General features: G+C 38.6%; 1 protein-coding gene across 4 annotated transcripts in view; it reads left to right on the forward strand.

Annotated features, from left to right (window-relative positions):
• Positions 1-15,888, forward strand: part of KAT6B (lysine acetyltransferase 6B) — a 180,726-nt gene that overhangs the window by 138,095 nt on the left and 26,743 nt on the right. For all 4 annotated transcript variants that reach the window (XM_035022320.1, XM_035022311.1, XM_035022330.1 and 1 more), the window contains exons 11-13: positions 1,050-1,191; positions 4,377-4,538; positions 7,898-7,991. In XM_035022320.1, coding sequence (XP_034878211.1) covers positions 1,050-1,191; positions 4,377-4,538; positions 7,898-7,991 — 398 coding nt within the window. The remainder of the gene's footprint in view (positions 1-1,049; positions 1,192-4,376; positions 4,539-7,897; positions 7,992-15,888) is intronic.

Genomic DNA, 15,888 nt, shown 5'->3' on the forward strand with positions numbered 1-15,888 from the left:
GTGAAGTTTCTGACAATCACAAACTTGCTTTTCTTCTAGAGTAGATAATTGTCCTTTTCTCCATCACGTTGGTGTCTGGCCCATCATCTACTGGAGAAAGTGGGGAGGGTGTTTTAGAAGTTAAGTGGCAGAGTAAGAGTCAGGAGTCTTGGTTTCTCTTTCTAGCTTATATCACTTAGCTGTGTGCTCTTGAACAACTTTTTAAAAACACCTGTGAGCTTCAATTGGTATGGGTAATCATAAGTCATGTGTTCTGAGAGCTGTAGCTAACTTTCCCCAAAACCATTCTACCCATTCCTATACCCCAAAGACCTAGAAAGTGCTTCTAAACATTTTCTTACAAGACTAACAAAGTGTTTAAGTGTGATCGGGCACACATTAAAAATGTTACAATTTTAAAGGTGGAGAAAAAGTCATCATGGGAGAGAAATCTGTTTGTATAATGTTATTTAGAGTCGGTGGAATTGGTAGAAACAAGATCTTTTTATTTTACATTTATTACTTTAGATATATATGTTTATGATAAGACTTTAAAGTTACCTCATCCATCAATAGAAATGTTAACTAAATTCTAGGACTTCTCTGCCTTATATAAGTACACAGATCATTTTTAAAAATAATGAATTCACTTCCCTCTGAGTAAAAGATGATTACAGTTACACCACTGACCATATATACTATTGACACTATGACATTAAATCTGAAATTTGAAAAATACTCATGTTCACCTGACAGCAGGTCATCCTTATTGATTTTTCAAGTAGTGGTTCCAGGTCTGAAAACCTTTTGGTCTATATAACATTTCTAAGGAAACAAATGATTTGTTCACAAAATGATGGCAGCAAATATTATTATATTGAAAAATAACGTGAGCTTTGTACATTCTCTTTACTACTGGTTTTCTGTTATCTTTTTCTTTTCTTGAAACTACTTCTTCCAAATACTATTGCAGCTTTATTATGACTTGGAGAAAATTGAACAATATTTAATATTTTTTCCTGAACAGTATAATCAATCTGATAGATTCTTTGATTTTAAAATTTTAACAGGTTACCAAAGCTTTACCTGTGTGAATTCTGTCTTAAATATATGAAAAGTAAAAATATTTTGTTAAGACACTCAAAGAAATGTGGATGGTTTCATCCTCCAGCAAATGAAATTTACCGAAGGAAAGACCTTTCAGTATTTGAGGTAAGCATGTGTAAATAAAAAATTCAGCTTTTGAGACCTAGTTCTTTCAATTGTTCGTTATGTTCTGATTTGTTTCTGGAAGGTGCACAGTATATTTGATTTTGGCATTCGAATTTAGACAGCTCTTTTAAAGTATCTCCGTGTTTTGGAATGTTTAACCATATTGAACAGCCATTTAGATTGATGATGAATTCCTACTTCATCACATTAACTTTTTTGTCTTCCCCCAAATCCCTGTCTGCACCAGATATATTCACCAGTGAATTTATGATCTTCTCAGCTCTTTGTAAATTCTGCTTTCTTTGGCAGGAGAAATTAGCTTTGTTCAGCAGCTCCAGCCAATGTCTGGCAGGTGCTCACTCTTCCGGGGAATTGAGCAGCTGTACATATCTCCTCAATACACAACCACCTGTGTTTCCATCCATTTCTTGGCACGGTGGATAATCCTTTTGGTGAGACCCTAGCAGATGTTGGGACTGCCCCCCTCATCTGGGTAGATGGCCACCCCTGGAGAACTCTGCTGTTCACAGGAACCCCTTGTGGCCATGTGTCTGTCATTGTGGGTTCTTAAAGACATTTTGTGTTTTCAGAACTGATTTAGTAGCAGAAGGTCTTTGCCTGTATATCGTTTCATTGTTTCGTCATGTTCTATTGTCAGTTTCACGGATCCAGTTAAGCTGTGTCACTTGTACCTTGAGGAGACCAAGCCTTTCTTTCGTGTTCTTGCCTATTCTCAGGGATTCTTCATTCTCTCCTTTATTCTTGTTCCTCCTTTTGAGCATTTCCATTGCTCTGCCTAATTCCCTTCTCTGTTACCTATGTCGGTTTTCATGCATGGGTGCTCAGAACAAGCCCTCTTACACAGCAGACATGATGTCTTTTTTTTCTCTGAAATACAGTTTTACTTTAGGTTTCTCTATTTTTGAGTTGTTCAGACTGAAATTTATTATTCTGCCCCACATTTCACTTTAGTTCTGTTGGGTAATGTCTCCCATTATATTTAATATAGGGGAGGGTCCTACAGAGGTTTCTCTCATTGACTAAGCTACCTCTCACAGACAAGCCAGGGCCTGCTACTTTTTCCGACGGCCAGTCAGAGAACACAGTAACTCCAGCTGCGTCTTAGGCGTTTTTTAAAGACCTTCTTCGTGGTTGTATCAGGCTCTTTTGGTAAGCTTGAAGGAAGAAGGGTATTGTTGCTGGGACGATTTAATGATATATTAGTACTTACGAAAGGATAGGTGCAGGGTTTCTCAACCTGGGCACTATGCACTACTCAGGCTAGATAGTTCTTCGGTGTAGGGGGCATCCTGTGCATTGCAGGGTGTTCGGTGGCATCCGTGGCCTCTACCCACTAAATGCTAGTAGTACCACATTGCTTCCAGCTGTAACAAGCAACATTTTCTCCAGACATAGTGTCACTTAGGAGGCAAAAGTACTCCCATTGAGGCCCCCTGGGCTAGAGGGAATGCTGAATGCAAGTCATTTAGTTCATCTTGGGACGTTACTCAGTCAGCCCCCACCAGGTGAGACAACAGAGCTATTCTCATTTGAGGCTTAGAACTAATGTCACAAGTTCAACTTTCCTGTTGGATCCTTCCTTCATGCCTTGGATACTTTCTTAAAACCGAAATGAAATGAAAATCACTGTCTCTTTGTTTCCCAAAGGACAAAACACGTTGTTGCCTTTAAGTAACGGTGAAGAAAATCAGCATGAACCTGCGTGTGGGCTTTAAGCTCTCACAAATCCTGGGAGAGTCTTCTCCGGGATAAGAGAGTCAATCTTGGTAGTCTGATAGCAATGGTCTGCAGGTGCTTTTGAACCATCACCGAGATCAGAGGGGAAAAATGAAAGACAAATTAGTAAAATTTATGCATAAAAATATTTGAAGGAATTGGATTATCTGTGCCAAGATCCCTATTCTAGAATCCAAGTTAATACTTAGAGAACAACATATAAGAAACTTTTCTCTTAGTAGTTTCCTAAGTAACTTTTACAATAAATGAAGAGTAATCATAAATTAATACTTTCCTGTCTTTATCCCTCTTGAAAGCATGCATATTAGGCCTTACACAACTGATAAGAATTTGCTTCAGCATCATCGTCTGTTTTTCTGGCTCATCAACACCTACATCTCTGTCTTTCCTTTTTGTAATGTCCTACCATTTCCGAAAGGACCGGACTCTCAAATACATAAAAACTTCCTTTAATTAAAGAGAGAATTGTATCCTCTGTGTCCGTTGCCCATATTTGATTATGTTGCTATGCGTGGGACCTAGGTTTCATCCAAGGGAAATAGTTATATGAAGTCTAAAAATAATTTGCGCAATATGAGAACCTGTATGGTCCACAGGAGACTGGAGAACGGTCAAGTTCGTTGTTACAGAGCTCTGGTTAGCAAATATCCATTTCCCCTAAGAATAGTGCTAGGGAAATTCTTGAATCTGCTGTGCTTTTGGTTTTCAACAAGTAACTACATTTGATCAAAGAAATTGGCATCTGTGCCTAGCCTCCTGTCTATAACCATCAGTATCACAGCTTGATTCTTTTATTTTGAAGAGAAGTAGACTGTAATCATGGTACTTATTGTAGGTTGAAATTCATCTCACTTTCTCTGTAAGTATTCCCAACATAGAAATTTTATCTCTTCCAATTACATTTAAAATGATGCTTGGGATAAAACCAAAATGGAATCCTCTTTTGCTCATCTACACTTCCAAGGAATCAGAATAATACTGTTCATTTATTTTATTTTTACATGAAGTCCTTTTGAAAACAACATAAAGTTCGACTTACTTGAGCGATATTTTGATGTGTTTATGTTTCTTTAATTCAGATTTACTTGGTTCAAAAAGAGAGGACATGCCTGATCGTTTTTTACTTGTAGTAAATTGCAAATAAGAATGATGACTCTTTCATTAGTGGTTTCGACTTTCTTCAGGTAGCCTAAAGAGAGATTTAAGCTAACTTAAATTTACCCTAATTTAAGAGAAAAAGTGGAATTCTTACTTGCCAAGTGACGGCTGTTTTCTGGTTGACTTTATACTTGTTTAATGGAGTAGTTTAATCTCTCAGTTTGGGATTTGGAAATAAAATTATATGCTTTCCAAAATACCATATAAAAATAATTTTATATTGAGCGGTATTTTTATGTTAAATAATGTTGTCTGTTTCTCTTTGCTAGGTTGATGGGAATATGAGCAAAATTTATTGCCAAAACCTTTGCTTGTTAGCCAAGCTCTTCCTGGACCACAAAACGTTGTATTATGATGTCGAGCCATTCCTTTTTTATGTCCTTACAAAAAATGATGAAAAGGGCTGTCATCTGGTTGGATACTTCTCTAAGGTAAAACAAGAGCCAGTATGACCTTCATTTTCTTATTCAAAATGTTTTTGGTAGAGCCCAATTTTTTGAACAGGGTTTTTTGGGTTTTTTTTTTATGACTGTAATTTGAGTAAGTGAAACATACTTCTGAAAAGCTCAGGTTCTTGTTCAGAGCTTATTTTAAAAAAACAGAACAAAACAAAACAATAAACATCGTGCCTAGAAAGTGTGTAAAGGACCTCAGCAGTGTTTGCTCTCTTGACTTTTAACAGCCATGTAACATTATAATTGCTGCCTTGCAGACCACCTAGCATCTTTGATTTTTTTAAATGTTAAGCTTATTTCCCTTGCCCCCTCTCAGTGGTGTCAACATGAAGGTTTCAGCGTAGTGTAGCATTTAAGAGATGGTTCTCATTTCCCCTCCTTGTATTCCCTCTGTGGTCATCAGGAGCTCAGTGAGTTGGAACGTTGGCATTTGGACAGTCAAGGTGATATAATGACAAGGTTTACTCTTTTGTCTCTTAACTCTTTATGCTACTGTTTTAAGATCTAAAGTAGCCTCACCTTTAGAAAGCCTAAGTATCTCCAGCTGTTAACATAGGGAAGCCCTTGACATACTGAGTGGATATAGTTTGTCTTTTATCTTCACATTCCTCTGTACAAAGGCTTCTGATAATAACTCACATGCAATAAGGAAACACTGAGTTTGGAGATATTTACCAGGTAATAAGCTTAACTTTTCTTAGGCACCTAGGAGATAGTTCAATGTGCCAGGATGGTAATTACAAGAGTTCCGTGCACACAGTCAGTGATCTGAACCCTGTATTTTATTTATTTTATGGTACAGTTTTGCGTATTAGGTGATAAGTGAATTTTAATGACTCTACTCTTGCATAATAAATGGAATGCCTTATGGAAGTGTCATTCCATGCCTTATGGAATATCAAAAGACAGAGTATATATGAAGGTCCTTTGCAAACTGCAGTTTTTCTAAATTTTAGAATCAACCCAGAGGTCATAAACAAAAATATAAATAAGTGATAGCATTCATGAGAACTAGCCTCAATATTTTAATACACATATTTGGTAAGACTCCAAAACAAAAAAGACGAAAGTTAATTTGCACACAACAGGTTAAAAAAGATGACAGAGAAGTAACACAAAATAAAACAATAAATAGGAAATCTATTTATATAATGCATAAAACATCTTAACCTTTTGTATAGGTTTATAAAGATCTTTTTCTCCAATGAGTTAAAAGGAATAGTGGTCATGGGGTGCCTGCCTGGCTGGTTCAGTCGGTAGACCATGCAACTCTGGGTGTCAGGGTTGTAAGTTTGAGCCCCACGTTGGGTAGAGATTACTTAAAAAAAAAAAAATAGTTGTCAGGATGGTCCTTCCTCTTAGAAAATGGCATTTCTTGGGGTGCCTGGGTGGCTCAGCCAGCCAGGGTCTTGAGTTCAACCCCACAGTGGGCTCCATGCTGGGCGTGGAGCCTACTTTAAAGAAAGAAAGAAAGAAAATGGTGTTTCTTTCAATGTGTCTATGTTTAGTATATGTGCTGCCGAAGCGAGCACCAATGTGTCTATGTTTAAATGTAGATGCTTAATGGTACCTGCTGTCCTTGTCTCAATGGGTGTACTACCGTTGATGGTGAATCTTACAGTTTTAGTCTCTGCCTCTCTTCTCCCAGGGGACCCAGCATTTTACCTGGAACAAGTAAAACTTTTATTTTACAGCATGGCAGCAACCACTATCATTTCTTACTGTACATGGAAAACTCATTCTTTGGCAGTGTAGCAAAACAAAAATTAATCTTAAAAAAATCATTTTAAAAGTCTAGATACATGCAAATTAAGCCATATTCTAAATGTGTCAATTGGAGTGTGAAGGACTATGGCCCTTTGGGGTTATGCTTAAACCAAATTCTAGAGCTAGAGAATGGCCAACATGACCTAGATTCTAGTTCAGCGTTAAGTCATTATATGCATATGAGTTTCCAGGCAGATAATAGAGGACTCCAAACAGGAGGGAAAGAGGGAACGGTTATTTTATCCATAGATTGGAATTTAGCTGTTGTAACGTGTGTTACATGGTGGGAGTGGGGTGCAGGGGAGGGTTGGGCTGGCTTACAAAATCGAAAGGTAGGAATAGTTTGGGGCAAAGAAAGGAATGGCATAAAGGATGAGTCCTTTCCACCCAGAGTACGTCTCTCTTTAGATAGAGTGACCCATTTGTCTAACTTTGCCAAGAAGACTAATTATTTGAACACTAGCCTCTGCAATCCAGTTTCTTAGGGAAACTGACACACATTATTTCTTCCTCCTCATCTCTTAGAGACTCCAAGGACAGCTACAAATGTGCAGATGTTGGGAGCACATCTTTTTCACAAAGAAATCTCTAATTTCTGCCCTGTAGGGTTTTTTCCACAATTTCCTGTGATCTTTCAAATAGGTTCATTAAAGATCTGGGTGTTCTGAAGTAATTCTTTCATGTGGTTAGTACCATTTGTGGTCAATCTTATTTGTGGTTTATATTTGGCCAGAGCATTCACAACCTCAAAAGCCTTTTCCAGATCTTCTCTGTGCAGGCTTTGGCTGCTTCTGTGTACTCTGAATAAAATACTGCTGCTCTGATGCCACATCCCATGAAAATTGCAAATTTTTCCTTAACTATAGGAACTGTTTCCCACTATATTCTTCCCAATCTTCCTTCTGGTTTCATAGTGTTGGTAATATTTTGGCCTCACTTTTGTGTGGAGGCTTTGGGGTTTCTTATTGCCCCGGTCTTTTTGTTTTGATTTATTTTCCCAGTTTGAAATGCAGATTAATTATTTCTCTTGCTTTTTACTTTGACCTTTTATCCATAAGAGAAATAATATCTGCGCAGACCTACCTACCCATACACTGTTTTCGTTTCCTTGGGGCATTTGGTGAAAGGCAAAAGACGGATTGCTGTCACAGAGTTGTAAGTTGTTCAGCAGGGTAGCCGGCTCAGTCAGTCCTACCTTACGCCTCTGGGTGACTCTCTGGATGTTTGGTGTTCTTCCCCCATCTCCCAAGTTGTTTGAGCAAGGAAATCATTTCTTGTGTACTGTCTGTGTTCTGTTTCATTTGGCTCATGTTTACTTGGATTCGTTATTCATATTTTATGCTACCAACTTTCAGGCATAAAGGCGTAATTGAGAGGCGTGCCTGGAGTTGATGGTTTGTAGTTAGCTGGTAGTTTGATTGATCAACACAATGGGGGTATTCTGCTTGATCCTGACCTAAAACATTGGCTCACCTTAGTGAACTATTGTACAAGGACGGTGGCAGGTGCAGGGAATTGCCCACTTCAGCAGAGCTCTGACATACTTGATCTGTTTCTCCTTCCCTCAGGAAAAGCTTTGCCAGCAGAAGTATAATGTCTCCTGCATAATGATCATGCCCCAGCACCAAAGGCAAGGATTTGGACGGTTTCTCATTGACTTCAGTAAGTGAAGTGCTTTACTTACTTTCATGACCCAGGGAGCTGATGGCTGTTAAAGGAAAGAATAACACATAAAACTTTATTTAATGTACTTTGTTGTTTTTATCAGTAGATAATAGGCTCTCTCTTTATATTTACATAGGTTAGAAAATCTTCCTCAAGTGAAAAATTTACTGCTGCTCACTTATTGTGCTCTAGGAAATTGAGACTAGATTTCTCGGCAGTGTCACCAGCTCACAAAGCCATGACCCTGAATGAACCGGCAGAATTCCATTCCATTCCATGGCGCTCATACTCATTAGCACCAGAAGAGGCAATTATTTGTGATTAGAGCTAACGGAAGTATTATTTAAAAGGATTTTCAGCTTTCTAAAATTTTACCTATAATCTTACCAGTACAGAGCAAGAAAGGGATATTTCTACTTAGAAAAACAATTCTTTAGGTGGCTTATCCTTTGAGTCTTTCTAGTAGAAATAACTCTCTTATTTTGTTAATTTCCCTTTTTCTATTATGGAAATTATACAATGTTTTTTTCTAGAAGGTTGCCCAAGAAATATTTTTTATACACATTTGTATCTTTAGAGTCTCTTCAATTAAAATTGGAATGATATACAAAAGGATGCATAGGATAATGTAAAAAATATGGGTAGTTTTTTTTCCTCCTTGTTTATATTATATGGGGTGTGTAAATGGAGTGCTAAGGTTACATTGGCAGAATTCATTTCAAAATACCCAGATAACACAAAGGCCAAGTATCCATGATAATAGTAATTTCTGACCATGTAAAAATCTGTCCCTAGGAACTGTGTGCTTCTTCATAACCAGATTGTAGTTTGTCTGATTTTAAACTGAAAGAAGGAAAATTTAGGAAATTGCATAATCTTCATAAGGTACATCAAATGCAAAAACCACAATATAAATGTGCTCAAGGAAAATCATGAAGAAATACGTTGAGTCCAAATCTTTATTACTAGATACTGAAATATTAAAGTTGGGGTATAAAACGACTGTATAGCAGTTTGGGACAGATTTGCACAATCTGTTGACATTGAGAATACTGTTCTTTTTTTGAAGTATTATTTATTGACTATTTTTATATTTTCAGTTAACATTTCTAGTTATTAATTCATTTTCTTAGTCTTATCCTTTGTTTCCTGATCCAGTTCTCCCATGGAGGGCCATCTTACCAGGAGGTCACCATTTTTATTTTACAGAGTTCTAGATGTAATCGTTCTATGGGCAAACCCCTTTTTTTGTGTGGCCACCATTTATAAGTTGTTGCATAAACATTTTGGTTTCTGATATGCATAGCAACAGTCCAAGTCTTAACCTTTTGATACTTTTAGCATCTGCGTGCCTACAGAATAAGGCAAACTCCAGAGCTCAGTATTCAAGGTATCCTAGCACCTACTTCCAGCTAATTTTTTTAAGGCTTTTTCATCTGCTAATCTCTTTTTCCTCAAATATTCTGAGCATGTTTCCATATTTCCATTCTTTGTCTATGCAGTCCCTTTCCTGAAGTGACCACTTCCTCCTTCCCCAGCCTTCGTCTGTTCAGAATCCTACCCATTTTTAAGAGCCAGATCAAGAACGTCTTCTATTTGATCCCACCTCCTGGAGATTGATCTCATTCCCTTCTTGGCTCCTTATCTCTGTAGCATAGCACTTAGACGCAATGCCTGCTTTATTGGTGATAAGTGATGTGTCATACTTCCAACTGACTGTAAACTCCTTGGATACCTTCTTTGTTTTCAGTAGTAAGACAGTATGATCAGTAGTCTGCATTCAGTGTATTTTTCTTGATTTGAATGGAATCTTCAAAGTGATACATGGTACTGCACACAGTGATTTTCTACCTAAAATTTAAAAAGGGATTACTACTTAATGGATAAAAATGCAAGTTTCTAAATACAGTAGCATCTTATTTGTACAGCATGATCTAATAGAGAAGCCTTTTACATAAGAGAACAACCCAGGAACAAAGACGTTCCCTTCTGTATTTGAGTCTACCCTGTATTTTTAAACCAGAACTCTGGAACCCATTGGAACCTTTCTAGATTGCTCAGGGCCATCATGATGAATGCCATCCGTTACTGTGTGTCTGGGTAGTACAGTGCTGCTGAGGGTGTAACTTTTAGATTTTTCTCTTCCTGTACCCTTGACATTGCCCCTATGCTGGGGTGGGGTAAGGAATGTGGTAAATTATTTGAATAAAGTTGAAAAGGGCTTGGTGTTACTCCTTCAGAGAAGAGGAAACGGGGGGAAGAATTTTACAATACTCAATGAAAATGGGAACTGGTGTAAACCCAATAGAAATTCAATTTAAAACAAAACAAAACAAAAAAATCCTTGGCCACAAAGTTTTAAAGAAGATAGAGTAGGCTGCTGAAAAAATTGGTAGCCTCTCCTTCTTTGGAGTTACTTAAAATAATAGTAGATAAATATCTTTCTAGAATGATTTAGATCCAATCTTGCAGAGTAAGGAGGTAAACCACATGACCTCTCATAATCCTTGTCAGCCTCATAATTCAGAACTCAGGGCAAAACAGATAACCAAGGTTACTGGTTTTCTAAAATATGCGCTTTTTTTTTTTTTTTTTAAGGGACCTTTTAATTGTTAGATTTATTTTATTTCTGTTTTGTACATGAGCCTGAGGATCTTTTGGTCAGGGGATGTATTTTCAGTAATTCAAATAAAAGTTGTACGGCAGGAAAATATTTTGTCTATAGTAACTGCCAGTTTAGGAAGCTTAGACAAGAGCAGTGGGAAGAAGGCTGTAGCTGCCCAGCTGCCTACTTACACACTGGATTAGAGACATGGGTGCCATATGATGTGAAATGTGTAAATGTATATAAAAAACTGCAAATCCCAAAAGTTTGAACACTGTTCTCCAGGACCGTCCAGAGGGGGAATGGTCATCCATGGGACCAAATGCTGTCCTTGGAATAAGTTGTTGTCTTACTCTTCCTGGAACAGCCTGTCTGGGGTTTGCAGAGCAGGGCTCCCCAGGAGGTCATTTGCGGAGCTTGGCCAAAGTGACTAAACAATACCAACTCCTGGCCCACTCATAAACCACCTTATGGGTTTTGTGATTCTTTGCTCAGAACTTAAGTGGGTAGTGGAAGGAGTGACTGTCAAGGTTGAAGTTGATACCCCGTCTCTTTTCTCCTGGAATCTGAGATTCCTTCTCATCCCCATCTCTGTCTACACACATGCACACGTGCACACACACACACCATACCCCACACCCCAGTCATGAGTTCATATTGTAACCTTGCATTCCAGATCAGCACCACCACAAGGTTTTATTCTGTCTTTCCACATTTCCATATTTGTAACTTAGACTTAGATGATCCAGGGCGCCTGGGTGGTTAAGTGTCCAGCTCTTGATTTCTTGATTTCAGCTCAGGTCGTGATTTTGGGATCGTGAGATCAAGCCCTGTGTCGGACTCCATGCTGGATGTGGAGCCTGCTTAAGATTCTCTCTCTCCCTCTGCCCCTCCCCCTGTTTGTTTGCTCCCTCTCTTAAAAAAAAAAAAAAAGATTTAGATGATTAACAAAAAATGAAAACACAAAAACTTCGAAAGTAGAAGAAGAAAGGATATACAGTTCTCTGGTCTTTGGATGGTCTAGGACATCCTAGCACGAAGTGTTAATGCAGCGAAAGAAATCACAAAAGAATATACAGATGGCTTGACTATGTAAAAAGGTAAAATGTCTATATGGTAAAAATTATTAATATTTAAAAGCAAACATAATGGGAAAGATGTTTGCAACAAACATGCCAGGCAAAGCTTTGACAGCTATAGCATTTAAACAAATATTTAAAAGGAAAGGTTTGATAGTGTTAAAGCGTAAACCTTAATAGAAAACTGAGCAGAGGCCACGAATGCAGAAGGCACAGAAAAGGAAACTCCTTGGTGGCAGCAGCACTGCTGACATTTGCTGAGTGCCTACTGTGTGCCAGCCACTTTCCTAAGAGTCCTGACTCACTGCACCCTCACAACACTGGCTGAGACGTTTTGATCTTGCTTTATGGGTGAGGAAACAAGGCCCAGCTATGCAAACAAGAAATGGCACCGCTCTAGTTTGAGTCCGAGCACTTGGACTCTAGGCCACGATGCTCCACAGTCTGTCAAGTACAAGTGGCTCATTAAAATACGGGAAAAAAAATTGTTGGTGATTTAAAAGTGCAAATTCAAATAACTGCAAGATTATAATTTTTTGCCTACCAAATTAGCAAAGATTTTTAAATATAGCCAAATCTAAGTTGACATAGGTGGGCTGTTAGATTTACACTGGAGAAGGTGTAAATTGGTAGACGTTTTCCAGAACTTTGACATATATATCAAAAACATCGGAAAGGAATTTATTCTAAGGAAATCAATATACTTCAGTCACTGTGCATTAATTTCATATTTAATGTAACAACATGTTTTGTATTCGTTTTTTAAAGAGTGGACTTCCCTTCTCCTTTCACCCCCTCCCCCAATTATAGCAGTATAAACTCATAGTAGAAAGTTAGAAAGCACAGATAAAATACCAAGAGAAAATTAAATCCCCCACACTTCTGTTACTCAAAGAGTTAATGTTTTGGTACAGTTGTCTGTCACAGTGCCATTGTTTATAGTAGAAACAAAAAACTGAAACCCTCTCAATAGTCAAAAGTAAGAGAGAACCATTTCCCTGAGAAAAATTATGGTACATCCATATAACGGAATATTACTAGTTATTAAGAATTATGTTCTAAAGAATTTTCAATAAAATAGGAAGATGTTTATGATAAATACATGGCTTTCAAAATTGTATATATATATGTACTCAATTACAAAAAAGTATATGCAGAGAAGGGAAAGAAACACACTTCCAGATTATTTCTAGAATTAGAATTAGAGACAATTTTTATTTTCTTCTTCATACTTATTGCTGTAAATAGAAAGAAAACTAATTTAAGAATCGTGAAGGCCTGACCTGAGGGAGTGGCAATGAGGACACATGGAAATGAATCAGGTATTTTCCTGTTCTGCAGCAGGTAGAATTCTGCCTGGCACCTCGTGCTGCTCAGTAAATGTAGATGAATGGACGAATGAACTGAGCTTGGAAAGGTAGCGAGTGCAGCTTTGGCTGTGTTGCCTTCACTGTGATTGTGAACATCCGCATACAGCTTTCCTTGAGAGTTTGGAGCTCAGCAGGGGAATGCATTAAAGGGAGCTACTGGGAGTGGTGGGCAGAGTGTGGTGGCGGCAACCATAGGTACGGATGAGGACAACCCGGGAAAGTGTAGGGAGACAGGGCTGAGGATGGAGTGCTTGAAGTTCCAACCCGTTAAGGGCTAATAGAGGATGAGGAAGTTATCAACGAAACTGAAAAGGGTATAGAAGTAGGAAGAGGATCAGGGGAGAAAGGTGTTAGGGAAGCCAAAAGAGGTCAGCATTGCAACAACAGTAGTCATAATCCTAGCTGACCTTTCTAGAGCACTTACTGTGTGCCAGGCACTGTCACCTGAATTACACAGGTCAATTTGCTTCATCCTTGCAAAGACCTTAGGAGGTTGGTTACTGTTATCACTAAGAAGCTTGTCCAAAATCACTCCCCAGGCACTGTTCAGTGCCCCAGAGAAGATTAAGATAAGGTATAAGAAGTATGCTTTGGAGGACCGTGGTGTATGTAGAATTTTAAAAAGTGAATTCAGAAAGCTCAACCATCAAGGGCTTGGGGGCACAGGAACCTGGTTTTTGTTTTTTAAACTACAGAGGCTGGAGCACTGGTGGAAGGGCGGCCAGGGAGCAGTGACGGGAACAACAAAAAGTGATATCCAGATGAGTTGTTTAATGAAAATTCAGAAAAGGCATTTGATGAAATTCAACATTCTTTCCTAATTTAAAATCATCAAACATACTAACTAGAATTATAAGAATTCTAAATCTTAACTAACTTTCTTGTTTGTTTCAGCCTTGACATAACCTTGGGGAAGCTTTTTTTATTTTTTTTAAGATTTCATTTTTTATTTATTTGAGAGAGCACAAGAGGGGTAGGGTCAGAGGGAGGAGCAGACTCCCTGCTGAGCAGGGAGCCCAATGCAGGACTTGATCCCAGAACTCCGGGATCATGACCTGAGCCGAAGGCTGTTGCTTAACCAACTGAGCCACCCTTGGGGAAGCTTTTATAAAGGGTAGATGACAGTGGGTCCAAAAGTCTACAAACTTAACACCTTTGGTCTTCTGAGACTAGTAGATAGGCATCAGTTACATAAATTATCCCTTAACTGTACATTTAAGCATTTTTTAAAATTAGTGTCTGTTTATTTGTAGACTAATCATGAAAGTTTGTAAGCAGGTTCAATTCTTGGCTTTCTTTATTCAGTATTAAAATATCATGCAGTGTCTCAGGATTGTCCTTCATGGGCTAGAACTCAAGAGGAAGTAGGAGTGATTGAATGAACTAGGCACTCATTTCAGGAAGTCCCCTTTGCTGACCTTTTCTGTGATTTCTCTTGAGGAGTTTCTCTGTGGCTTTTGTGAGGAATGTATACCATTTAAGAACTGAGTCTGTGTTTAGTGAGTGTTGCTAGAAGATGAGTGCAGATAACCCAGTTTTGTGCCTACAAGTTACGACTTTGGTCACTTGTAAGTGTAGTCAGCAATGTCCTTTGACTTCTATTTTCTTAAAAATGGCACACATATACACACACATACCTGGGTTTAAGAAAAATAAGGAATACAAGAAACTTACAAGAAATATAAGAAAGATGCCTCTTGGTACAATTTATCTAGTTTCTTTCTCACTGAGAATTAGTGGGTTAATCTTCCACACCTTCATTCTTTACACCTTCTGGTTCTAATGACAGGGATCCCTCAGGTACCTAGAGAGTCCCAGTTTTGCCTTTTCTTAGCCTCCTTATAACTCTTGGCTGGTTTCCTGAGGAAGCATTCCTTAGAACAAGAAAGCATCTTCTGTCTGGTTTCCCGCTTCCTACTTCTCAGAGCTCTTCTATCTAGGTCCCTCAAGCAGAATTAGAAAGAAAGCCGAATACCTCATCTCTACCTAGAAGGGTGTGATGTTCAGAGGGTAACCATAACCAATCTCTCAAAGAGAAAACTACTTCTTCCCCCATATCTTAGATGCTAGCTACTAGCTTAAATGTTGTAATACATGATACCTAAACTCAGGAATACGTGCCATAGTAGTTGAGGTCGTCAGCTAGCAACTTGGAGTTCAGACTACTTTAAAAGGGCTGCCGCTACAAACTTTTCAAAACACAGTTTAAGTAAAACTTAAGAACTTAAGATGAGGGGCGCCTGGGTGGCTCAGTTGGTTAAGCGGCTGCTTTTGGCCCCGGTCCTGATCTCAGGGTGTTGGGATCGAGTCCTGCATTGGGCTCCTTGCTCAGCAGGGAGCCTGCTTCTCTCTCTGCTGCTCCCCCTGCTTGTTTCCTCTCTCCCTCTCTCTCTCTCTCTCTGACAAATAAATAAATAAAATATTTTTTTAAAAAAAGATGACTTTTAAGCAGAGATTTAGAGTTGTTTCATCCTACCTGAAAATGGCTTTTTTTTGGAACAAATTTTTGATACTGACAGGCCTCTCTCCAATTAAGTAGGAGTTTTAATTTAGAAATCCAGTTGGTTGTATTCCAGTAACCCATGTTTTACCTGACTATTGGTAGACTCTTGAGTTGCTGAGACTGCATAAGGGTCACTGACTTCTCTCTGACAGCAAGTTGAGTATAATTTCAGGGTAAGCAGATTCTTCCCAGGAGCTGGGTCCTGGCCTGACAGGCCCTGGTGACACATCCCACTTGTCTAGCAAGGGTCTCTGGGCATCACTGCCCTTCCCAGTGGGTAACCTGAGAATGGTTACAGGGAGGCACAGATAGCACTGTCTTCAGCCCTGTGGTGGCC

Source organism: Mirounga leonina, unplaced genomic scaffold (genome assembly GCF_011800145.1).
Source record: "Mirounga leonina isolate KUSES-001 unplaced genomic scaffold, KU_Mleo_1.0 Mir_114, whole genome shotgun sequence".
Classification (NCBI taxonomy): domain Eukaryota; kingdom Metazoa; phylum Chordata; class Mammalia; order Carnivora; family Phocidae; genus Mirounga; species Mirounga leonina.